Source organism: Lipotes vexillifer, unplaced genomic scaffold, assembly GCF_000442215.2.
Source record: "Lipotes vexillifer unplaced genomic scaffold, Lipotes_vexillifer_v1.1 scaffold680, whole genome shotgun sequence".
In the NCBI taxonomy this organism is placed as follows: Eukaryota; Metazoa; Chordata; class Mammalia; order Artiodactyla; family Lipotidae; genus Lipotes; species Lipotes vexillifer.
In genome coordinates, this window is record NW_006780838.1 from 1,940,591 (window position 1) to 1,966,069 (window position 25,479).

The 25,479-nt window shown below is 51.0% G+C and overlaps 1 protein-coding gene across 2 annotated transcripts in view; it reads left to right on the top strand.

Annotated features, from left to right (window-relative positions):
- The first annotated feature begins 235 nt into the window (after positions 1-235).
- Positions 236-25,479, top strand: part of SLC43A2 (solute carrier family 43 member 2) — a 36,516-nt gene continuing 11,272 nt past the window's right edge. For both annotated transcript variants that reach the window (XM_007454219.1, XM_007454218.1), the window contains exons 1-5: positions 236-395; positions 8,795-9,002; positions 11,001-11,056; positions 11,845-11,921; positions 25,097-25,189. In XM_007454219.1, coding sequence (XP_007454281.1) covers positions 236-395; positions 8,795-9,002; positions 11,001-11,056; positions 11,845-11,921; positions 25,097-25,189 — 594 coding nt within the window. The remainder of the gene's footprint in view (positions 396-8,794; positions 9,003-11,000; positions 11,057-11,844; positions 11,922-25,096; positions 25,190-25,479) is intronic.

The following is a 25,479-nucleotide window of genomic DNA, read 5'->3' on the forward strand; positions in this document are numbered from 1 at the left end:
GCCAGCGGCGGAGAGGGTGGCCCAGGGCACGGGCAGGGCTGGGGCTTCCTTGCTGCGCGCACTTGCCTCCCGGGCCGCAGAGGGGTGACAAGCTCCGCGCGCTGCGGCAGCGGCCCGGGTTGGCCGACCCGGCTGCATAGTGCCGGGCGCTGACGCCGAGGTCTGTGCGCAGGCGGCTGCAGAGCCGGAGCCGGGCCGCCGCGCCTCGCCTCGCCTCGCCTCGCCTCGCCTCGCCATGGCGCCCACCCTGGCCACTGCCCATCGGCGCCGCTGGTGGATGGCCTGCACGGCCGTGCTGGAAAACCTCCTCTTCTCGGCAGTCCTCCTGGGCTGGGGCTCGCTGCTCATCATGCTCAAGTCGGAGGGTTTTTACTCCTACCTGTGTACTGAGCCAGGTGAGCCGGGTATTCGGACTCGGGGTGGTTCCTGGAGTGGGGGCTTTGGGAGAGGGGGGATGGCGGTGTGGACCCAGCCAGCAAGACCGCCTCACTGCGCAGCACCTCCTAGTTAGCAAAAGGCCCATTTGATCCTCACCCAGCTCACACACACCCACAGTGTGTGCTGGGTACACATCACTGTCCCTGTTTTGTGGCTGAAGAAACTGAGTCTCAGATCTTCTGACTTGTCTGAGGCCGCACAGCTGTAGACTGTGAATAGATCCAGAGCCCCTAAGTCCAGGGTGTTCTCTCCACCACCTGGGAACATGACTGGACTCCCTTCCTCCCAGCGCCTGGCACATCACTTGCTTTGCAGTAAACATGTTGCTCTCTGACTGTAAGAAAGAGGAACTCCTGACTCAGTAGCTGGGGTGCAGCAAGAGAGAGGAAGTGGCTTGGCCTCCAGCCGGTGGAAGGTTCACCTAGAATCTAGATGTTTTTCTGTCAGGCCATCATGGAGTCTCTAAAGGGCTTTTCGGATACAATTTCTTGTCTATTTTTGCTGCTTTATGATTTTCCAAAGGACATTTCCTCTCACAGGCTGTGAGAACGTCTCAGTGGCCTTCTACCCCCATGGGGGTGGGGGGAGGAGAGAGGTAAGGAGGATATTTATGGAAAGGACACTAGGTCTGTCCTCTCCCTTTGCTACACATTGGTGTTGCTGAATGAAGGCCGAGGATGCTTGTCTACAAGAAATCTAACCCCCACCCCTATGTTCACACCCGATGACCTTGTGAAAGAATTCTGATTGCTGAAGGTCAGTGGGATTCAGCCAATCAGTGGGACCCAAGTGCCCCTCACCCACTACCCTGCTACCCACCTTCCTAGGCAACCTTGATAGGAAATGTTTTCCTCTGCTCTCTGTCCCCAGCAGTGACTACCTAAGGGTTGAACTCAGTAATGTCTCTCCCCAGTACTTTTGTCAGCAGCCCCTGCCCAATTTCCTTTGGTTGGAGATAGCCCAGGTCTGACTCCCTGAATCACACCACTGGCATGCCTTTTCTTAAAAATTTTTTAAAATTAATTAATTTATTTTTGGCTGCACTGGGTCTTCGGTGCTGCGTGCGGCTTTCTCTAGTTGCGGCGCGCGGGGGCTACTCTTCCTTGTGGTGCGGGCTTCTCATTGCAGTGGCTTCTCTTGTTGTGGAGCACGGGCTCTAGGCACGTGGGCTTCAGTAGTTGTGGCATGCGGGCTCAGTAGTTGTGGCTCACAGGCTCTAGAGCACAGGCTCAGTAGTTGTGGCGCAAGGGCTTAGTTGCTCCACGGCATGTGGGATCTTCCCAGACCAGGGCTCAAACCCGTGTCCCCTGCATTGGCAGGTGGATTCTTAACCAGTGCGCTGCCAGGGAAGCCCACATCCCCTTTTTTTTTTTTCTAGAGTTCTAACTTTGAGGGAAGAGAAAGCTTTGGACCAGCTCATGCTGCCTGTCAGCCCGTGTAGAACCCTCCCTGATTTCCTACTCTGATCTTCCTAGGAGATTCCTGAGCATTCCAAGTCACTAGGGAAGCTTCAGCTGGGAGAGGTTTAAGGACAGGAGAAAGGGAGGGGATGCTGAGCCTGCCTGAGGGCAGATAGTATATCATTTATAACCTTTAACCTTTAGCCACTCAGAAATATTTCCTAATAACCTTAGGGTTCTTGGCAGACCTTTTCCCACATCAGCAAGAAATCTTGAGAGATGGGAGAGTCACTCAGACCTTGTTCCTTAAACAAGCTTTCTGCTTTGCCCGAGAGATGTTAGGAGATTAATGACTCTGGAAGGGAACAGATTGGAGTGTCAGCCGCCTCCTCTCCCTCCCTCTCTCCTCTCCTTGTAGATCATGACCCTTCCTGCTTGCCTCTGATGGATTCTTTCAGGCTGCACAGAGGGGTTAAAAAACAAAAGGAAGCATCATCCCCAGATGAAGCTTTTAGCATCTCATCCAGACTGGAGGACTATTGTAGTCAATTTTTTTTTTTTTTTTTTTTTGACCTACTGTGGTATCAGAAGATCAGATTCTAGCGTTTTTTCCCCCACTTTGTCCACTGATTTAATGTATTTTATGGTCTTGGCAGCGCTGGGGCTGGTCACTTCATTCCTGCCTCAGCCTTGGCTTCTTCCTTCTTTGAAGTGGGAGGAGTCCCAGAGATTGTGCCGACGTAGTGCTGAGTTGGTGTTTAAGCCCTTGCAAGGCTTGCCTGGTCCCTCCTGTAAACCAAAGTGAAGGTGAAGGGTCAGGACTGTGGGTTGAACATAAACTTCTTATCCCGTGCCTTTGTTCCTGCCTCTGATTTTGGTTTTTCTGACTATCTGGCAAACCCGCTGACCCAGCATCCGTGGCGGGCAGGCCTGCTGATTCCACACAGCTTATCTCTCTGGCCTCCTTGCTCCTTGTTTCTTGGAGTTTGAGTAACCTGTTGCCTTTTGGGGCCAGGAGTCCCTGTGTCTTGCCTGGCTGGGTGTGCCCGGAGGATTTAGGATCAAGATTTCTGCTTAGGCCTAATATTTTCATGCTTGGGGGACAGCTGAATTGCAGAGAAGCAGTTAGGCCATTTATTACCTTTATTGAATTAAGCTTGTGAAAAGCTGACCAGTCTACAGCTGACTGAAATGCAAATTTGTCAGCTTTTTGTTGCTTTTAGGACCGATGCTTTGGTTTGTTCTCGAAAGAAAATTTGCCTGAACCTGTTGAAAGGTTCTCAGAACTCTTTCTCGGGACTCCAGCCAGAATCCGGCTACAGACACGGTGTCCGGTTCCAGCATGTCGAGGTGGGAGAAAGAAAGAAAGAGCTGGGTTTTCCATTTCCCCTCAGCTCTTTATCCCTGTCTCCCGGACAGTCAGGATGGATGACTGGGGCTGGGGACCTGGGGCTGGCACTTGGCTTTGCCTCCCCACTCCCCGCTGGAATGGACAGGAGACCGACTGGGTTCCCAGCCCCGGCTTTTCCAGAACTGTGTCCTTTTGGCCGCCGGATGGCCGCTGTCACCACCCACACCCAAACTCTTTCTTCATTTCCTCTGTCAACCGGTGGCCCACTTCGACAGGGTCAGCTCAGGGGGCTGGTGCTACCTGTGGATGTTTAATCTCCTTTTTCATCTGACCTATACAATCAGTAAACATTTTCTGAGGGGCTCTGCTAGGTGCAGAGCAATCCGGGCCCTCAGGGAGTCTGTAGTCTGACAGCATCCAAGAGTCATCACACATAGGCCTACATGCTTCCAAGTGGTGGTCCGACCCCAGCAGAGAGCAGGGTGCTGGGGTGAGAGCCACCGTGGGGATCTGGTTCAACTTGGGTGGGGCGGGGGGGCTCTGTGATATTTAGGCAGAAGCGTGGAGGGCCACAGGGGTGACTCAGGAGAGGAGCGGGCGGTGAGCCTCCGGGGTAAGCTGTGTGTTGAAAGAGAGGAGAGAAATGACAGGCGGGCAGGAGAGATTACTGGAGATCTGGGAAGGGGCCAGGGCCTGCAGGCCCCTGGGGAGACTGGATTTTATTCTCAAGGCAGGAGGAAGCTCCTGAGGCAGAAGAGATGGTCAGATTCACCTGTTAGCCTCTCATGAATTGTTGAGGGCTTGCCACCCGCCAGGTGCTGGGTGGGGTGGGGGTCCTGAAGGTGGGAGACGTGGCCTCTGCCCGAGGAAGCCACGGTCCAGCCCAGCCATGGACCCCAAGGCAGACCCCAGTTCTGTGCTCTTGACCACCGCAGTTACTCTGCTTGGGGTGGCTGGGGGGGTGGCATCCCTCACTGAAACAAAGCAGGAAGCTGGCCCCCAGGACCCTGAGAGAGCAGGGCCAGGCCTGGTCCCCACCAGGCCGGACCGAAGCTGCAGATGTGGATAGGAGATGGTCTGTGCCACTTGACAGCCCTCCTCCCACCCTCAAAGGCCACTGGTGGTAGCTTTTGAAAACCCATCGTTTCACATTGTGTGTGTGTGTGGCCACGCCGCGTGGCATATGCAGGATCTTAGTTCCCTGACCGGGGATCAAACACATGCCCCCTGCGGTAGAAGCTCGGGGAGTCTTAACCACTGGACCACCAGGGAAGTCCTTTCACTTTTTTGCTGTGAATAGGACTGTTTTCACTCTCTCCCCCCAGTTTATTTTGGATTTTTTTTTTTTTTTTTAACTCAGGACTTGGGGATCCAGGTTGGGCCCTCCAGCCTCGGGACGTGTCACAAAGGAGCTGGTGCCCTTGGCCCTCCCCACCCACCCTGCCTGCCTCCTTTCCATGACCTAATTTCCCTCCTCCACATCTGCTGGCCCTACCTGGCTTCTTGGTGTCCCATTAAGGTCCTGTCCAGCTTGGCTGGCTTTCAGGGACCTCGTGGGAGCATCTTGGGGGCAGTCCCATTCTCACTAGGTGACATTAGGGGCCACCTGGCATTGCCCCAGCACTGATAGCCTTGTGCGTCTTTCTTCCCTCAGCGTTTTCTCTCTGAAATGCCTCTAACCCAGGTGGTACAGCGTCAGCACAGCCTGAAGGTTAAAAGCAGAAGCTTTGAGGTCCGACCACCTGGATTCAGGTCCAACTTCCCCATATACTGTCTATGAGACCTGGGGGAAGTGACTTATCTGCTCTGACACTCCTGGTGTCTGGATGTGGAATATGGGGTGAGGGTGGGATGGCGCTTGGTGACACAGGAACCACTAGCGCAGAGCACAGTGGCCAGCGCACGCCGGCACTCTGCGATCACAACGTGGGGGCTGGGTCCTGGCCTACCCGGCATGGTCCTCTGACTGTGTCCTGCCTCGGTTTGCTGTGTCTGAGGCTGACCTCTTACCTACATACCCCCTGCCAGACTGAGATGCTGCTTCCTGTTGCCGGATAGACTAAGGTTTTGAGAGAGACAGGAGATCCTGGGGCAGAGACCATATCAGGGCGTCCATAGGCCTGCACTCTGGGGGTTGGGGGCGCAGCTCGGGTTTGCAGAGGCCTCCAACCCGGTGCCCCTTGCTCCCTTGGGCATCGTACGGTCAGCTCTTCTGGTTTGTTTCCCTGGGGTCAGGGGAGCCCCCTCCTTGATCCAGGGAGGTTAGGGGAGCCTCAGGGGGACCACAGCACCCTCTTTTCTCCCTTGCTTTCTCTGTAAGGATTTCGTGTGTGAGTTCTGTGAGTGGGGCCGAACAGGGCAGGCATTGTTGTCTCTTCCCTGCCCCGGGTCTCCTCCTAAGCAGCCTTACGCCTGTTCTCTGCACACTCTGGGCACGCCAGTTCCTTGCCTGTCTTCTTGGTTCACCTTCCCTGGCTGGGCTGGGCCGGGACAGGCCACTCTGGCTGCATCTGTAATAAGCCGGTACAGGTGAGGCACAGATCAGCCTGGACCGGGGTGAGGGCTGAGGTCTAGGCTGGGAGCAGAGGGGCACCCCAGGGGCTTGGCACTTCCTGGGTGCTTATCTGTTTGGGTCTGTCTGGCCCACAGTAGCCCAGGTGGGAGCAGAGCGACAGAAGCAGCCTGGGTGACTGTGACTGTGTTTGGGCATTTGCTGGATCTGTGATAATTCGTGTGGGCTGTTTAACTGCCAACAAAGCTTCGGGCTCACAGAAGGTTTAGTTCCCTCTGGGGCGAGGGGCACTCTCGCACTGCTCCCTGGACTGATGAGAGGCCACCCGGGCGCCTCCACCCTCAGCTCATTTGTTGCTGGACATCACTGCCGGGAGCTAGGAGGGCAGAGGGCCAGGTGGCCCCATTGGCAGGGATTTAAGAGAAGGCTGGTGGCCAAAAGTGTAAGGTCCCTGCTTCTGTTGTAGCGGCTCTAGGATGAAAGATGGGAGAGACAGATTCCTTTCCCTCCACTCTAACTTCTCTCCCCCTGAGCCCCCCTGTCTAGTTACAGGGTGACCAGATCTCTAAACAATTCAAGATATTTTCGTCCCCATCTTCACTTAGAGCAAATCAGGGAGTCTGCCTTGCATATGTATGTTGCCTTGGGATTTCATCTTCTCTCTCTCTCTCAGGGAGTACAGTCATGGGTTTAGGTCCAGCTGTGGTTCCTCTCTGGGGAAGCTAGGAGCAGAGCACCCTTGTGCCTTTACTCAGAGCCTGTGCTGCCTCGCTTCCTCTGCTCCCCATCTGATCATGGCTCCCTGCTTGTAGCAGCAGATCCCACAGCACTCCCAGCCTGGAGTGATTTCGTGTCCTCTAGCGCTCTCACAAGCCAGCGATCCCAGACCTGGGGGTGCCCCCTTCCCCAGCATCCACTCTGTCGCACCTCTGTTGGTTTGCTTGCACCTGCACACCAACCTGGAGGTGGCTGTTGCTTTGCGGACACCCTGTCCTCCCGCTTTACATTCCAGTTCCTGTTGCTGCTGGCAGAGCTGACACCCGAAACCAGTGCCAACCTGTGGAGCAGCTCTGCTTTTCCAGAAGCGGCCTCGCTGTGGACAAGCAGCTCAGGCCTGCTGGCTAAGGCAGTGTGTGTGACGGTTCTGAGCTGGATCCTAGTGGGCTCAGATGACCCTGTTTGTCATGTGTTTTGGCTGCCGGCATGGTGGGGCATCTTTTGGAAAGCTGAGAGAAAGTGGTGGGGGGCGCTGAGAGTCTGGCTTGTTAGGTTTTGTGTCTTTGGCTTCAGGGGCTATAATCTCCTTTGATCCCCTCTGTCTTCAAGTTGGTTCCATGTGTCCTGTTTCATTTCTTCTCTCTTGATCCTTTTGGCCAATGTGATCTGATGCCACTGTTTTCATTCATTCAGTAAACAACTACTGTGTACCAGGACCAAGGGGAGGTGCCGGGGACACAGGTGACTAGAACACAGTCCCTGTCCTTCAGGGCCCCCAGCCCAGTGGGAGACTAGACATGAATTCATGCTGTGGATGAATGGTCAGTTACAGAACTCTGCTCCCAGTTAGTGTGTCCAGCTCTGCTGCCAGCCATTACCCCCATTCTGAGCCAACGAGAGGAGTAGTAATAGTAGTAATAACAACTTTTAGCTATTGTTTATTGAGCACTTTCTATGCCTATGTGAACTCTAGAATGTTATCTGGATTTCTCTTTTATCTTCCTCAGAACTCTAGAAACGTAGATGTGTTTTTATATTATGCTCATTTTACAGATAAAGAAACTGAGGTAGAGATGAAATCATTTCTCCAAGGTTATACAAATAGGAAGTGGAGGATCCAAAATTGGAGCCCAGAGGCCAGCTCCCTGCACCCCACCCTCAGCGTGCCCCCTGCAGGGCCTGTTGGTCAGAGGCTGGCATTTAGCATGATTCACCCAAGGTGCATCTTTTCCCGCAACCTTGGGTCACACCCAAGAGAGACCCAGGCAGGCCTTGCACACCTCAGGTTTATAACCCTGGTGCCAGAGGGCCGCATTCAGGAGGCACACAGTTATCTGCAGAGAGGTATTTCCTTGAGTCTCCCAGCGCGGCCTCACCTCTAATCAGAGGCTGCTCCTCTCTCTGTGGGATTAGTCAGCATCTCTTAACTAGCAGTCGCTGAGACGAGAGGGTTCCTCTGTCACGTGGCGGCCTATCCTCTACCCTCCCACCCTCCGCTGCTGCAGCACTTTTTCCTCCATCTTTTCGTTGTCTTGGTGCCAGATGGACTTTGGAGGGTATCGTTAAGGACTGGGATTACAGCACAGGCGTGGCCACAGGAGACAGTGACAACATGACCCCAGCGAGAAGAAGAAAGGTGCACTTCAATAAGTGAAAGCAGATTACTTGGGACTTTTCTTCTTTTTAACAAAACAAAACAAAAACCCTTCCCAAGGGCTTCCATGACACAGTATATGTGGTGGTTGATGCTGTTAGAACATCGGGGAGGATTTAGCACAGGGGCTGTGTGTTTGAGAAATCTGCCGTACTGCCGTACTGGGCAGTAAAGGAGGCCTACTCACTCCTCTCCTCGGTTGACCAAGGGCAGCGCAGTGAGACCAGCAGCTTGTCCTTCCCAGGTGGTCTAGGGTCAGCCTCCTGTATACTGGCTGCAGACTGTTTCCATGGACAGAGCTGCAGAGAAGGTTCTAGCCAGCCTGGGGTCCCACTCACAGCCCGGGCTGGGTCCCGAGGCCTACTCTTCTAGGTGTCGGTTACTCTAGAATGGGAATCCCAACATGGGGCTCGTGGGTGCTACAGGGGGTGCCTGAAGGCCCTGAAACTGTGGGCAAGACTTTGTGCATTTTCTAAAGAGCAGGAGCGGAGCTTCCTTTATTGGATTCTTGAAAGCATCTGTGACCCCCACACAGAAGTGAAGAATCTCTGCATTATCGCTTCAGGGAGCTTGGGCCAGATAGATATCCCAGCCTGCTGGGGGGTAGCCAGATTCAGCCCTGGCATTCCCAGTGGGCTGACTCCGGGTGGGCACCTGCCCCTCTGATCTTTGGAGATTGCTGCCACGACCCTGTGGTCAGGTTTCCCTCCCTCTACACACAGAGAATGTCACCAATGGCACAGTGGGGGGCACAGCAGAGCCGGAGCACGAGGAGGTGAGCCGAATGAATGGCTGGCTCAGCTGCAAGGCCCAGGATGAGATGCTAAACTTGGCCTTCACCGTGGGCTCCTTCCTGCTCAGTGCCATCACCCTGCCTCTGGGCATCGTCATGGACAAGTACGGCCCAAGGAAGCTCAGGCTGCTGGGCAGGTCAGTTCTAGGGGTGGGGGTGGGCAGGTGGGACCCCTGGGCTGAGATTCCCCACTGTGGGTAATCCTGGTACCTGCTCTCAGGTGCACTATGGAGCTCCCTAAATGCCTGCCCAGGATGGGCTTCCTGCCCCATGTGCAACCAAATCAACAGCTACTGTGATCCTTGCAATGTGCCGATCTGCATAAAAAGTCACAGGGCTCAGGCCTGCCTGGGAGGGCCTGGAATCGCTTGTCATTAAGAACACTGGTTTTTGGGGCTTCCCTGGTGGCGCAGTGGTTGAGAGTCGCCTGACGATGCAGGGGGCACGGGTTCGTGCCCCGGTCCGGGAAGATCCCACATGCCGCGGAGTGGCTGGGCCCGTGAGCCATGGCCGCTGAGCCTGCGCGCCCGGAGTCTGTGCTCCGCAACGGGAGAGGCCACAACGGTGAGGCCCGCTTACCACAAAACAAAGAACACTGGTTTCCAGTCTTTCTGATCTTACACCTCCATGAGAAGAAAGAATTTGAATACATACCTCTAATATAAGCACATGGTGTTGTCAATGATATACACATATATCATTCTTTTTTTGTTTGTTTGTTTTGCGGTACGCGGGCCTCTCACTGTTGTGGCCTCTCCCGTTGCGGAGCACAGGCTCCGGACACGCAGGCTCAGCGGCCACGGCTCACGGGCCCAGCCGCTCCGCAGCATGTGGGATCTTCCCGGACCGGGGCACGAACCCGTGTCCCCTGCATCGGCAGGCGGACTCTCAACCACTGCGCCACCAGGGAAGCCCCCACATATATCATTCTTAATGTTCTATGTGCTTTATTTTTTTCTTCCAATTCTATTGAGGTAATAATTGATGTACAGCCTTGTATAAGACTGAGGTGCAGCATAATGATCAGACTTACATACATCATAAAATGATGACCGCAGTAAGTTTAGGGAACATCCATCATCTCATATGGTGTTTTATGTGCCTTATGATACATATACAAAAAATATAAATTAAAGTGGCTGAGATTTAAAATTATAAAATAGAAAATTATAAAATTTCTAAAATTATAAAATTGTAAAATAGTATTTCCCTACCTCTGGTACCTTAGTGGGTCATCTTATGTACCTCCTGGGATGTGTTCCTGGGCTATAAAGCTCCAGATTGCCAGTCTCAGGGTCAGTCCACCAAGTAGCTAGCCCTCTCTGGCCAAGGTACTCCCCAAGCCAGTCCCATTGGAAATGAGCATCGTGCAGGGCAGTGGTTTGCAATGAGCAAGGCCTGTAGCCCTGAAGGGAATGAGTGGGGGACCAGTTTCATTCATTCTTTGGAGCTTAAGTAGACTTGGTCCCCAGGTTAGAGCCAGGCAGAGGGGATTTGGAAGCTGCCATTCATCGCCCCTTGCCCGGTGGGGTTCTGTCCATCCCCTTTTGCTGAGCGGGCATGGGAGCCTGGGGAATGGATTGTGTCCTCTCTTGCTTCACAGCCTTGGCCCGCTCCAGTCTGGGGAATGGAGCGGGCAGTGCAGCGGGGTGTTTACCAGATCTGGCTTTGGGGCTTGAATTCCAGCTTAGCCACCTGCTAGCTAGGAGACCTTGGAGAATTTAGTTTTTGTGTTTGATTTTTTCTAAGTGTTTGAATACCTGTTCTTTAAAAAATTTATTTTATTGAAGTATAGCTGATTTACAATGTTGTGCTAATTTCTCCTGTGCTGCAAACCGATTCAGTTATACATACATATACATTTTTTTTCATATTCTTTTCCATTATGGTTTATCACAGGATATTGAATATAGTTCCCTGTGCTATATAGTAGGACCTTGTTGTCTTGTTTTTGCTTTTCGGGTTTTATTTTTGTCATCAGTAAAATGGAGCCAATTATACTCCATAAAATTGTTAAATTAAATGAAAGAATGTATGTAAGTTTTCTGAAAGCATCTGACACATAACAGCTACCTCCAAATAAGCAATATTAACAGTAACAATAATAACAATGTACCGTTTCTGTTTCTTTTTAGTGCCTGCTTTGCTGTCTCCTGCTTGCTGATTGCATATGGAGCAAGTAACCCAAACTGTGAGTGAGCTTTTCCTCTACCCTTTTGTCAGGGACTGGGGAGAGAGTGCCCAGCGGTGCTTGTAGGCCCCACCTGCTCTAGAAAGCTGGGCCAGACCTGGTGCTCACTGCTCAAATTAGAGGGACACCTGTTAGGCCTTTACCCAGTGACTTATCTCTGATGGGTGGCTGGATAACCAAATAATGGCCCCAGACAGAGGTCTGAGAGAAGCTCCCAGGGGTTGAGAAACACCCATCTCATTGCCGAGCCAGGCTGGTCCCCCATGGCCTCAGTGATGCCAACTGGAGAACTAGGCCAGCTGCAGGGGTGTGTGTGGAGGTCATGAGCTGAGCCCCTTGGGCTAGCCCAGGCCAGCACTTTAAAAATAACTTAGAAGCTGCCTGGTCCCTAACCCTGTTCAGGTGGAGCTGATGCTGCAAGGACTTTTAGAACAAACACCAAAGTAGGATTTGAGTTTCACCAAAATCTTATCGAGGCTCATCTCCTGATTCTTGGGTACCTGTACTTTTGGTTTCTCTAGGCCTCTCCCTTGCTGCTAAGGTTAGTGGAGAAAGGAGGACGGGGATGCAGCTTTTGCAAGAGCCCAAGCTCCGTAAAGTAGGCAAGAGGAGGATGAGGCAGAGGCTGGGCCAGCTCCCCAGGTGTCCGGCACTAATGCCTGATGGCTTGTCAGGCACTCAGCTGCGTTTGTTCGGAGCCAGCTCCTTACCTGGCACTGGGGCAGGCCCCGGCCTCCCTGAAGCTCGGCCGTGGTTCCCCGCTTATGAGCCTTTCTGCTTCCTTCCAGCCCTCTCCGTGCTCATCTTCATCGCCCTGGCTCTGAATGGCTTTGGTGGGATGTGCATGACATTCACCTCATTAACAGTAAGTACCAATTATTTTAGGAAGATCTCTAGTTCAGTCATCTTCTTGTGAATCTGAGGCAGCTTTTATTGGCTTTGATTTCCTTGCTTTCCATTTGCCTGCCTGTGCCTGGGTATCCCAAGCAGTAGAGGGTCATCGGTGGTGAAGCTGTGGCAGCAAAGCCAGCTTCGGCCTCCCAAGCTGGGGAGGTCCTGCAGGCAGAAAGGAAGGCAGCAGAGCGGGACTCGTGGAGTGGCCCGTCCCCTGCATCCTGACCATGACTGAGGTGCCGAGGGAGCCATGTGCCTAGAGAAGGCGGCACCCAGGAGAAAAAACCTGCCACCTGCTTTCTTTTCTCATATTTTCTGTGGCAAGGGTTTTCTTGCTAACAGTGCAACCTTAAAACACACCTCTCTTGGAATCACCCTGCCCCTAACTCTTGCTTTGTTCAGAAATGAATGAAAAACTCTGGGGAGCACATAGGCTGCCTCTCTGCTGTGTTTTCTAAATGCTGGGGCACAGAGAGCCCTTCTGGGCACAGGGAGCCCTTCTGGGGAGGGTTTCTATGGTAGCACCAGAACGCCACAGAATGTGCTTCTTTTGGAAATGGGAGAGGCTGCAGGAAGGTCTGGGTTAAAAGAAAGTCAAAGGAGGAGGAAGAAGGGAGCTGTCTTCAGGCTCACCTGGTCAGGCAGGTGTGCCTTTCAGAGCTGGCCATTGGGAAAGAAGTGAGAATGCTAGGCTTTCAGAGAGATTTCTCTGTCCAACAGGAAGGTCTGGACTCTCTCAGTTTCCCATTGAGAAAGTATTTATGAAACAATACCTCCCATCACTATTTATTTGCAGTGCATTCACTTCTGCTTTCTCTTTCCACTAATGAGTCAGGAGTCATGCTGTTGAAGGGCCCTCGTTTAGCTTTGAGGGAGCTCTGGGGACTTGCTGGTCTTCTTGTAAGGAGCTTGAAGAGCTACCGACATCTCTTTGACCCCTTCCTACAGGCTGTGAGCCAGAGGCCAGGCCTGGCCCAGTGCCTCTTCTGTTCACCCTTCCTGCATTTTGCTGGGTTAACTTTGACCCGGTGGGAAGAATGAAGTGCCTGGGTCTGGGTCCATGGAAATGGAACACTCGGTGGGGTCTGTGTTAGGTGAGAGAGGCTCGGCCCAGGACCACATATGTGCTGTGCTTGGGGAGTGGAGGACACACACGTATCTGGGAACTCTGGTTGCCCTGCCCCTGGTGGTGTGAAGGAGATTGACTTCGTACTCTTTTGTACATTTTTATTTATTTATTTTTTTAAAGCTACTATTTCTTTTCTTTTTAATTTTTTTAAAGGAACATTTATTTATTTATTTATTGGCCGCGTTGGGTCTTCATTGCTGCGCGCGGGCTTTCTCTAGTTGAGGCGAGCGGGGGCTACTCTTTGTTGTGGTGTGTGGGCTTCTCATCGAGGTGGCTTCTCTTGTTGTGGAGCACGGGCTCTAGGCGCACAGGCTTCAGTAGTTGCGGCACGTGGGCTCAGTAATTGTGGTGCACGGGCTTAGTTGCTCTGAGGCATGTGGGATCTTCCTGGACCAGGGGTCAAACCCATGTCCCCTGCGTTGGCAGGCGGATTCTTAACCACTGCGCCACCAGGGAAGTCCCTATTTTTATTTTTTTAACCAGGTAGATTTATAAAAAATGGATATATCTCCTTCCTTCTCAAATTCCCAGGGGAAAACAAATGTTGAAACTGTAAGAAATATGTTAGAACTGTCAAACGTACACAGATTCCAGTAAGTTGTGTAAATTGTGAAGCAGGAGCCGTGGTTCTGTTTTTTGATAGTGTGAACACGACCACCTCTTTCATCAAAATGAAAAATAAAAATCTGGCATCACCCCCATTATTTGAGCCACACTATGCCTGTGTGATGGCAGTTATGAATTTCAGGATAAAAGAAGGAGATGGTCCTTGAGGAGTTTACGCTCTGAAATACAGAAAGCTGCTTTATTGTAGTAAAGCCTAAGACAAATAGATAAGAACCACCACACCACGAATCCCCTTTAAGAAAGTCTTTAACGGGAATAAAGATGCAGACCTACTAGAGAATGGACTTGAGGATAGGGGGGAGGGGGAAGGGTAAGCTGGGACAAAGTGAGAGAGTGGCATGGACATATATACACTACCACTACATATATACACCACGTAAAATAGTGTAAAATAGATAGCTAGTGGGAAGCAGCCGCATAGCACAGGGAGATCAGCTCGGTGCTTTGTGACCACCTAGAGGGGTGGGGTAGGGAGTGTGGGAGGGAGGGAGATGCAAGAGGGAAGAGATACGGGGATATATGTATACGTATAACTGATTCACTTTGTTACAAAGCAGAAACTAACACACCATTGTAAAGCAATTATACTCCAATAAAGATGTTAAGAAAAAAAGAAGAAAGTCTTTAAAATGAGGTCATAGTTATTGTCCAAGAAACCTTTAGGGGAGGCTAGTAGGCTCATAAGGATTCTTTTTCTTTTCTTTTCTTTTTTATGATTATAAAACAAAAAGTAAGAAGTCACTATTTTGGAAATATAAAATGTGGACTGTAAAATCCTATAAGCCTAACTTCATCTGTTTAGAATGTAACTCTCCGTTATGAAAAAAATAAGAAAATCTGGATATACTAATGTTGCTCTTTTTAAAAGAAATACTGTTACAACTTGCCTTTTTCACTTAACAGTGTGTCTTTTATGTCTTTTCCTGCCAGTCCTTAGAAATCTACCTTATTATTTTAAACTGTGGATATTGGCGTCATTATTAAACAGTCCCATGTTTTTCTATAATATAGATGTGCCATAATTTATGTAACCAGCTTCCTGCTAATGGACTTTTGGGTTGGTTTCCAATTTTTCTGATTTATGATGCTGCCGAAGTGAACATCCCTGTATATGTATTTCTGTAAAATAAATTCCTAGAAGTGGGATTGCTGGGCCCCAGGATCAGCATGTGTTAAATTTTAATATAGATTGTCAGATGGTCTTCCCAAAAGTTTATACACAGATGCTAGCCTTCCAGAATGTCTGAGAGGTTTTCCTCCACACCCCTTCCGATACCCTGTCATTAATCTTGCAAACATTAGCCAGTCTAATCTGGTGAAAACTGATATACTGTGATTTAAAATTTTTTTCCTTGTTAGTGAGATGGAGCATCTTTTCACCTCTTTTTTGTGATCATTTGTATTTCTTCTGTGATTGCGTCATTTGTCTTTTTTTACAGGGTTGTTTCTCTCTTTTGTGTGTGTTTTTGAGCACTCTCTCACATACAAAAAAATTAGTTCTGTTTCTCAGTGAGCAAGGGGTCTTACCCTAGGTTTTTTGTTTGTTTTTTTGCGGTACGCGGGCCTCTCACTGTTGTGGCCTCTCCCGTTGCGGAGCACAGGCTCCGGGCGTGCAGGCTCAGCGGCCATGGCTCACGGGCTCAGCCGCTCCGCAGCATGTGGGATCCTCCCGGACTGGAGCATGAACCCGCGTCCCCTGCATCGGCAGGCAGACTCTCAACCACTGCGCCACCAGGGAAGCCCTACCCTAGGTGTTTTTAGGCCTCTAGGTGGTCCATGAATAAGCTTCAGGAGGGCTGGGCACTCCCTTGAGATTCTCAGCAAGCAAGCAAATTGCGTGTGTGTGTGTCTGCACGTGCACACACATGCCGTGCAGGTGCATTTTTCTAGAGGAGGGTCTGTTGCTTTCATCAGCCTCTAGTAGGTCTGTGTGAAGCCAAACACACTGCAGCAGGAGTGTTCCTGTTAGCTCTTGGCTCTCCCAGAGGGAGGTAAAGGCTGCACAGGCCAGATAGTGACCAGGCAAGAAAACCATCTAATCATCACCTGAAGCGTTTGGTTAGCAGGCATCTGTTTAAGGGAAGTTGGTGGCTTGTCCTAGATCCATTCTTGGAGCAGATGTCAGCAAACTGCAGCCCCCAGGACAAATCCAGACCACTGCAGGTTTCTGTAAACAAGGTTTTACTGGCACAGAGCCACTCCCACTTGTTTCTTTTGTGCTGTGGCAGCAGAGTGAAGGCTTGTACAGAGACCACATGGCCTGCAAAAGCTAAAATAGTTCATCTCTGTCCCTTTACAGAAGAAGTCCAACAACCTTTGGTCTAGAGGCACCAAGAAGCTGCTCAATCACAATTCCCTGTTGGAGAGCAGGGGTTGACACCCACCCCCAGCCCCTGCTCACTCCCCTTCTAGTTTCATGGCCCAACTCCCTAAGCACCGTTTTTTGTTTGTTTTTTTGTTTGTTTTTTTTGTGTGTGTGTTTTTTGCGGTATGCGAGCCTCTCACTGTTGTGGCGTCTCCCGTTGCGGAGCACAGGCTCCGGACGTGCAGGCTCAGTAGCCATGGCTCACGGGCCCAGCCGCTCCGCGGCATGTGGGATCTTCCCGGTCCAGGGCACGAACCCCTGTCCCCTGCATCGGGGACTCTCAACCACTGTGCCACCAGGGAAGCCCCAGCACCATTTTTTTAAGGTTTTTTTTTTTTTTTTAATTTGTTTGTTTTTGGCCGCGTTGGATCTTTGTTGCTCTGCGTGGGCTTTCTCTAATTGTGGTGAGTGGGAGCTACTCTTCTTTGCGGTGCGCAGGCTTCTCATTGTGGTGGCTTCTCTTGTTGCAGAGCACGGGCTCTAGGCACCCGGGCTTCAGTAGTTGTGGCTCACGGGCTCTGGAGCGCAGGCTCAGTAGTTGTGGCGCATGGACTTAGTTGCTCCGCGGCATGTGGGATCTTCCTGGACCAGGGCTCGAACCTGTGTCCCCTTCATTGGCAAGCAGATCCTTAATCACTGCGCCACCAGGGAAGCCCCCTAAGCACTTTTTATGTCGTCTTTTTCCTCCCCCCCAACGCTGCCCCTGGCCTGAGGGACCTCCTTGGGCATTCCTCTGTCCCGTGAGGCCTCAGATAAGGAGCCTCTCCAGAACAGACCCCAAAAGGGGAATGAGAAGCAGGTCAGTGAGGGCAGGGCTGGAGCTCTTGGGCAATGTTCCTGGGCTGGCCGAGGCTTCTGCTGAGCAGAGCTGAATCTCGTTCTGACACAGCCCAGGCCTTTGAGAAAGCAGAGCTGTCAGGATCGGCTCCTGGAGACGCCGAGCTAGCAGCACAACGGTACTTTCTGTTTGGGTCTCCCACCCATGTTCTAACTGGGGGGACAAAGGAGTCTTCAGGGTCGCCTTTAAGAGCTTCCTAAATCAAATCTCCTACAGCAGCTCTGGGGCCATGGGTAATCACTCCATAATAACCTGGGAATCTGGGGGGAGTGTTGCCAGGGAAACCTTATTTGGGGGACTTTCTGAGTCCCAAGGGGTTTTGTGTTGCATGGGCTGTGGTATAAATAAAGATGACCAGAGACAGTGAGCTGCTACCCCCATTGGTGGAGAGGGGGCCCCAAGTTGGCAGAATGCCTTTTCCCCACAGGCCTGTAGACCTCCCTACAGAGCCAGAGAGGTGTGTACTCATAGGTGATCCCGTCCCCTAGAGCAGAGACTGGATCCCATGCCAGGTGGGCTGCTTAATGGCTAGAGCTGGCTTTTCCAGGTCCCTGCCGCAGAGGGCCCCGGGCAATGCGACACCCTCAGAGGAGGAGGGCACGGGTCATTGGTGGTGCAGGGCACACCCCAAGGTGCCGAGCCTCAGCCTCCCCCCTGGACATCTGGACAGCACACTCTGGTCTGTTTGCTCAAGGCCTCGCATTTGCACAGGTCTTTAACTCGCTTCATTGGCTCGAGGAAAACACCAGCCGGTGGCAGAGGTGGCATCTCTGGGCCGCCGTCCGACGATCCGGGGCCGGGGTTGCTTAGAGATGGGAACAGATGCCGCCAGTGTTGTGAGCATGTCATTTCCACTTCATTCCTCTGACCCCTGTCAGTGTGGGTGAGACGGGGAGTTCTGAGCTGAAACCCTCCCAGAAAAGTGATGACAAAGTGTTGCCAGGCTTCTTAATGAAAAATTTCTCTGTGGGCTTTTCCCTGTTTGATTCATTGAAGTCTTACTTTGGACCTGAGCAAGAAGTGATCCCACGGGAGTTGGGATCTGGGTGTGAAGAGAGAGAAGCATCCCTCTTCCGACACCTGAGAGAAGGGCGGGGAGAGGATTCAGGGTACAGCGGTGAAGCACGTGCCCCCTGGGGGTGTATGTGGGAGTTTAGCATTTCTGCTCAGGCCAGGAGAGGGTCCCCAAGGCATCCTACATGCCCCAGGTGCCAGGTGAGCAGGACCCTCCCAGTGCCCGGAGCCAGCTCTGCCTCTGGGTTTCTGTTCTGAGCCTTGAGAACCCAAAGCAGTCAGCTGATCACCATTGGCTTGGGAAAAATTCACCCATCAGAGCGCACCACATTCCGAAGTTGCCCCAGCACGTGACTCGTTCAGGGGTGGACAGAACGTGTCGTGGGGACATCGGGGGTGGACCTGGCTGGGAAAGCGGATGAGGTGACGGGGGTGTGGAGCCCCTCCACCTCACCCCTTCAGCGGTGGAGCGAAAAGGTGACCACAGGACCTTCTCCGGGCAGTGTGTGCTTGGAGCTGTTGGCTGTGAAGGGTTAGAAAAGAGCCCGGCTTTGCCGAGTCCGCTTGTCCAGACTGGCACCTGGATCCTGGCCTGTTCAGGTTGCACAGAGCTCTGCGTGTGTACCGCCGCCACCTGAGGACAAGTCTCACCTCTGGAAGGGGCCTGAGGCCCAGAATGCCAGCCCCTTGCCCACCCGGCGTGGCATGCGGCTGCTCCCTGAGGACCAGGAGGAGCCCCCAGCTGGTGGGCTGGGGAGATCACTGATTTGGAAAGTCGGTGCCAGGTGGCTACACAGCGGCTCTTCTGTCCCGCCTGCCAGCAAGCCCCAGGCCTGAGTTGGGGGCCCCTGGGAAGAGAGACATCTTAAAGAGGGTCCTCCAAGGAGGACAGCCCACCCTCACCGTGCTGGAGCCTAGGCTTCTGGTGATTCTCATCCAGTAGCAGCGCTCTGTGGCCAGCACTCCAGGGGAGGGGCCATCTGCAGCTGCTGTTTTCCCCTCTGGGAAGGTCACACAGCCTGTTTACAGTGCAGCCCAGGGGCTGAGAAGAATGAGTCACCACCGGCTCACGCAGGGATGGCCTCTCCATGTGAACCAGGCCAGCACGGAGGGCCGGTTCTGCCTGGCTGAGCCCCCTCCAGCCCTAGTCCTCCCCGAGGCAGCAGGGGTGGTGGTGGGAAGCACCCAGAGCCCGGGAGGGGGCCTGCGCCCCCCACCTGCAAGTGCAGTTGTGCGCCCAGGGTCAGGAAGCCGCCCCTGCTGAGCGTTTCCCCCACATCTGTCATTGCAGTTCGGCTACAGCTTCCTACTTGGCAGAAGACATGGTTCTTGCCCCTCCGCCCGACCCTCAAGCCGGTACTAGGGCACTCTGCTCAGTACTCAGCCACCACTCACTCTATCACCAGGGCTTCTGAGTGGCCATTATGTGCAGCTGAGGTCAGGCAGAGGCAGAAGGAGAGAGGAGGGAGGGAGGGAGGGTCATGTGGAGACCAGTGGGGGAGGAGACTCAGACAAGAAGATAAAACCAGAGAGTCTACAGCCAAATGCAAGTCCACCTGACAGTGTGGCCCTGGACTGTGGGGAGGTCGGCCAAGGAAGGTCAAGGGGAGAGAAGGAGGCAGGTAGGTCTAAAAGGAGCATCGGAAAGGATATAAGAAATCTCTAGTGGGGAGAGCAAACAGAATGCTTAACAAGGGACGCAGAGAGGTGTGAGAGGTAAGGGTAATTGCCTTGGTCCCCCAAATCAAGTGTGTACCCTTCAAGGGCCATGTGAGTTTTCCAAGACACAGAGTAACCCAGTGGCTATGCACGCAAGCTTGACCTGCTTTGAATTCCAAATTTGACCCTTACCAGCTTGGGGGGAGTCCCTTGACTTTTCTAATCCTAAAGTTTTGTACCATTAAGTGAGGGTAATAAGTGACACCTGGGACTTCCCCGGTGGCACAGTGGTTAAGAATCTGCCTGCCAATGCCGGGGACACGGGTTCGAGCCCTGGTCTGGGAAGATCCCACATGCTGCGGAGCAGCTAAGCCCACGTGCCACAACTACTGAGCCCGCGTGCCACAACTACTAAAGCCCGCGCACCTAGAGCCCGTGTTCTGCAACAAAGAGAAGCCATCGCGATGAGAAGGCCACGCACTGCAACGGAGAGTAGCCCCTGCTCGCCGCGACCAGAGAAAGCCTGCGCGCAGCAACGAAGACCCAACACAGCCAAGAATAAATAAATGAATAAATTTATTTTTTTAAAAAGTGACACCTAACTGGTAAGGATATTTTGAGGGCTTTTAGGATAATAATAGTTGCTATTATAATAATAATACTATTATATGATTTAGTATATTAACATAACTATGTTACATTATTATATAATTTAATAATAAGGAAAAATCCTCTGATCGAGCTGCTCCTGGGCACAGCAAATGGGGGAAATTTCCTCTGGCAGGCATGACAGCTTTGGGAGGAAGGGAAGGAAGTAGCTTAAAGGATAAAACACAATTAGTATTAACATATGAAAAATAATTAATGCCCCCAGGGAAACCTTGTCGCCTGTGCTTGCTATTTTGTGACTACACATTGACTACTGCCAGGATGTTTATGCTTTGGGTTTCGCTGGTCAAGGTCATCCTTGATACTGTTTTCAGAGAGATTTCATCTGACACAAATGTTAGGTAGTCCCTAAAAGCTGAAACAGACTTTGACTACCTATTTAAGCACTTATATTGGTTAAAAAAAAAAAACCCACCACGAACTAAGAAGTTAAAGGACAAACTAGGAAAACATACCTACAGTATATGGACAAACAGTGAGGGTCTTTAGTATATAAAGAGCCTATGCCAAATCAATATGAACAAATTAACATCCTCATAGGAAGAAAGGACAATAGGAATATAAATGAGGAATATAAATGACTGATTTTAAAAACCGTAGAAAAAATGTTCAAAGTCATTAACAATAAATGTAAGTTTTTTCAATTTCAATTGGTGTACGTTTTCTGGAAGGCAGTTTGGCACAGAGTATCACAAAAACTTAAAAATGTGTATTCCCTTTTGCCAAATGATTCTACTTTTGGGAATTTACCTTAAGGAAATCATAGCTATATGCATGTGTGTTTATCTTCAAGAATGTTCATTAAAATGTTATTTATGATAAAAATTAAAAAGGCTCTGAGAACATCAGAGAAATGGTTGCATAAATTGTAGACCATCCAGAAAAGGAAATACCAGACAGTTGTTACAAATTATGTTGAAGATGAATACTAAATTACAAAATATTTATAATATATCAAGTAAAAAAAGAAAAAGTTTATAAAATAATATGTAGCATATGATCCCAGTTTGGTTACAAAGCTGTAGGTATTTATGGGGAAAAGATTGAAAGGAAATATATCAAAATGGTAACCTGGCTATATCAGGGGAATTTTTTTTTCATTCTTTATGTGTAATTTGTTGCAGATGTTTTACAATGGACACGCATTGCTCTTCTAATCAGGAAAAATAATCGTAATTTAAATACAAGATGTACATGTTGGTAAGAAGGCTGCATAGTGTGGTTTGCCCTGAGGCTCTGTACACCCTAGGAATGGCCCTGCTGACTAAAATAACATGTTAGGGAGGAGAATTTTCAGGATGTTGCAAAGAATGTTCCAGGCAGAGAGAGGCAGGGAAGCAAGGAGGGCAGCTGGAAGGTTACTGCCCTTTTCCAGGCATGAGGGCAAGTGTCTCATCCAGGACCAGATGTCAAGTCAGTCTCCTCTCCCAGCTTCCCGTTCTTGCCTGTCCTGGATCCAGTTCTGGGGACAAGACTCCAGAAGATGAGGTCAGAGTTGCCCACTAGCCCCAAGCCCCTGTTGTTCTGTTCTAGCTTGGGTTAGGGTAGAAGGAAAAGGGCTACCTAGCAAGCAGTCTGCTCTTCAGAAGTATCCCCTCGCCCTGTCAAAAAGTTGGGGACACTCTTTTTACCCAAAGGTGACTACTGCAACAAAAGTGTTTCCTGGCTTGACTGCACCGAGTGGCTCTTGTCCTCCATCTGCTCTTCTGGTTGGGTTCTAAGCCCTCTTTGACCCCTTTCTTCCTCCACATGCGCTGTGGAGGCTGGAGTGGCATCCCAGGCTAGCATAGTTTCCTCTTTCCATACAAGCAGAACTAATCTTTGGATTCTCCCTGGGGCAGATGTGGCCCCAGAAATGCCTGAGGCTGCCTTGCTGGAGTAGCCAGCGTGGCACAGCCCAAATATGTGAGCTCAGAAACCGAGGCATGTCCTCTGAACCACAGCATACCTGGGAGGCAGGTGCGCGAAGAGTAAGATTGTGCACCTTTAGTGCTCACTTGGATGTGCCTGGGCACCCATGAGCACATCACATTTCCTCTGTCTTTGGCTGGGGGAGTTTCCATATGCTCCTTATCTCTCTCTGACCCTCTCTGAGAAGACTGAGTTGACACAGGGGGCTGGAAGAAGAGCTCTGTGTGTGCTGGGGATTCTTCGGGTAGGCTGGAGAGCCACCCTGGCTTCATGTCACAGGATGGCTTTGTTGGCCATACGCTATAGATTTATTCATGTTCCTTTTAAATCCTGGGATCCCCAAACATCTCAAGTCTCTTATGTTTTTTTTTTCCTTAACAGTGATATTGAGACATAATTCACATACCATGCAATTGACCTAAAGTATACAATTCAGTGGTTTTTAGTTTATTTATACAGTTACACAGTCATCACCAGAATCAATCATATCACCCCACGTCACATCTCTGTACCCAAGAGCATTTCTACCTATTCCTCCCAGCTTCTACCCCAACCCTAGGCAACCCCTAATCTATTCTCTGTCTCTATGGATTTGCCTGTTCTGGACATTTCGTATGAATGGAATCATACAATTTTGTGCTCTTTCACGACTGATTTCTTTCACTTCGCATAATGTTTCCAGGGTTTATCCATGTTGTATTGACAGCACGTATCGGTACTTCATGTGTTTTTGTGGCTGAGTAATATTCCATTGTGTGAATATACCACAGTTTGCTTATCCAGTCATGGATGGGCATGGAGGTTGTTTCCACGTTTCGTATATTATAAAGAACGGGGACTTCCCTGGCAGGCCAGTGGTTAAGACTCTGTGCTTCCGCTGCAGGGGGTGTGGGTTCAATCCCTGGTCGGGGAACTGAGATCCTGCATGCCACAAGGTACAGCCAAAAAACCCAAAAAAACAAAGTGGCTGTGTACCATTTTACATTCCTACCAGTAGTGTAGGAGGGTTCTGATTCCTCTGTATCAGCACCAACGTTTGTTATTATGTGATGTGTTTTTATTATTATGATGATTATTATAACCACCCTAGGGGGTATGAAGCGGTATCTCATTGTAGTTTTAATTTGCATTTCCCTATGATTAATGATATTGAGTATCTTTTCATACGGTTATTGGCCATTTGTATGTCTTCTCTGGAGAAATGTCTATTCAGAAATGTCTATTTGCCCATTTTTTAAAATAAATTTATTTTATTTTATTATTATCATTATTATTTTTTTGGCTGCGTTGGGTCTTGACTGCTGCGCGCAGGCTTTCTCTAGTTGCGGCGAGCGGGGGCTACTCTCCGTTATGGTGCGCCGGCTTCTCATTGCGGTGGCTTCTCTTGTTGCGGAGCACGGGCTCTAGGTGTGCGGGCTTCAGTAGCTGTAGCATGCAGGTTTCAGTAGTTGTGGCGCGTGGGCTTCAGTAGTTGTGTCTCGCGGTTTCTAGAGCGCAGGCTCAGTAGTTGTGGTGCACGGGCTTAGTTGCTCCGCGGCATGTGGGATCTTCCTGGACCAGGGCTCCAACCCATGTCCCCTGCATTGGCAGGCGGATTCTTAACCACTGTGCCACCAGGGAATCCCTATTTGCCCATTTTAAAAATGGTTATATATGGGTTTTTTTTACTGAGCTGTAGGAGTTCTTTATATACTGCAGATACAGATGCCCTATCAGATAGATGATTTGTACACATTTTCTCTCTTCTGTGCCTCTGTTCGTTTTCTTGATGGTGTCTTTGAAGCACATTTTAAATTTTGATGATGCCCCTTCTTCATTTTTAATTGTGGTCAGAACAGGAAGAAATGATGAGGGGCAGGTAAATAAACACATTCAAACCGCCTCCGTTCAGCAACAGCAGATAAGCTTGCGGGCAGCCATCACGTGGTCCATGTTTGATAAAACCCCAAAATGATTCCAGACAAAGGGGGAGGGGAACATATATTAGGTCCATATAAACACCTGAGTTCAGTGAAACAGGCTGGCAGATCCAGGGAGCGATTCTCAATGCCAGGGACCTTGTGGGTGTGGCTGGGAAACCTTCAGCACGCGGTAGGAGCGCCCCTGAGGTTAGTAAGAGCAGCCAGGACTGCCGTTTGAGGACGCACTTTGCCCCGTGTCTGTTTGGATCCATGACCGAGTTGCCATATTATGGCATTTGTATGGAATCACTGGGGGTTTTAGCTTCGCAATCGTGTTGGATGGGCCCAGAACAAGCTGCTGTGAGATGGGAAGAGTGGCCTCACAGGGAAGAGAGCCTGAGCCTCTCTTGCCGTAGCTCTTTCCAGATGGAAGAGGGGAAAGCCCTCCTTGGACCTAGAAATTCAGACGCAGGACTTCCAGGCCAGCCCCCTCGTCTGCCCTGGGGGCTGTAGGATTCTGATTGGCACCTTCCAGAGACCTACTCTTCCCAGAAAGAAAAGCAGCCTTTGCTGACATCTGGTCCTTTTGGGACACTGATATTTTTATTTATAAAATGATCTCATCCTCAAATAGATTCTTACTCCTAACAGGCTTGCTCCCTTTGAGGGTTGCCTCAGGCTCCCAGCTGTGCTTGCTGGCATCTTCTTGTAACCCTGCAAAGGCGGAAGGACCTGGCTTGTGCCGGAGAAGAGAGGAGGGATGCTTGCCAACAGGAAGTCTGCCAGCTCTGTCCTCATGTGCGGAGTCTGAGTTCTGTATTACTCTCCTGCCTTCCTTTATCCACCTCAGCCTGGGAAGAAAACACTTCCAATTAGCTGCGACTACCCCGGACTGATGCCCCCGTGAATTACACAGGGAGGGGAGCGATAAGAAATGGTGCCTGTGGATGCCACGATTCTTTCTTCCCCTCCTCTTTCACCCGTCCACTGTCTGTTCTCTCAGCAGAAGTCTCCCTTGCTTCTTATCTTTCAGCTGCCCAACATGTTTGGTGACCTTCGGTCCACGTTCATTGCCTTGATGATTGGATCCTATGCCTCCTCAGCAGTCACCTTCCCAGGAGTCAAGGTGAGCGTGTGTAGTAGTGTCTGAGCAGAGGCCTCTTTTAAGACTCCTTCAGCGCTCCCAGAAGAGGGAAGTCATTGTGGGTGCTGGGCCCCCCCTTCCCCCAAGCCCCATCTGGGGAGAGGACGCACCTGGGCACCATGGGGGTAAGAAAAGAAACCTGGGGCTTCCCTGGGGGCGCAGTGGTTGAGAGTCCACCTGCCGATGCAGGAGACGCGGGTTCGTGCCCCGATCCGGGAGGATCCCACATGCCGCGGAGCGGCTGGGCCCGTGAGCCATGGCCGCTGAGCCTG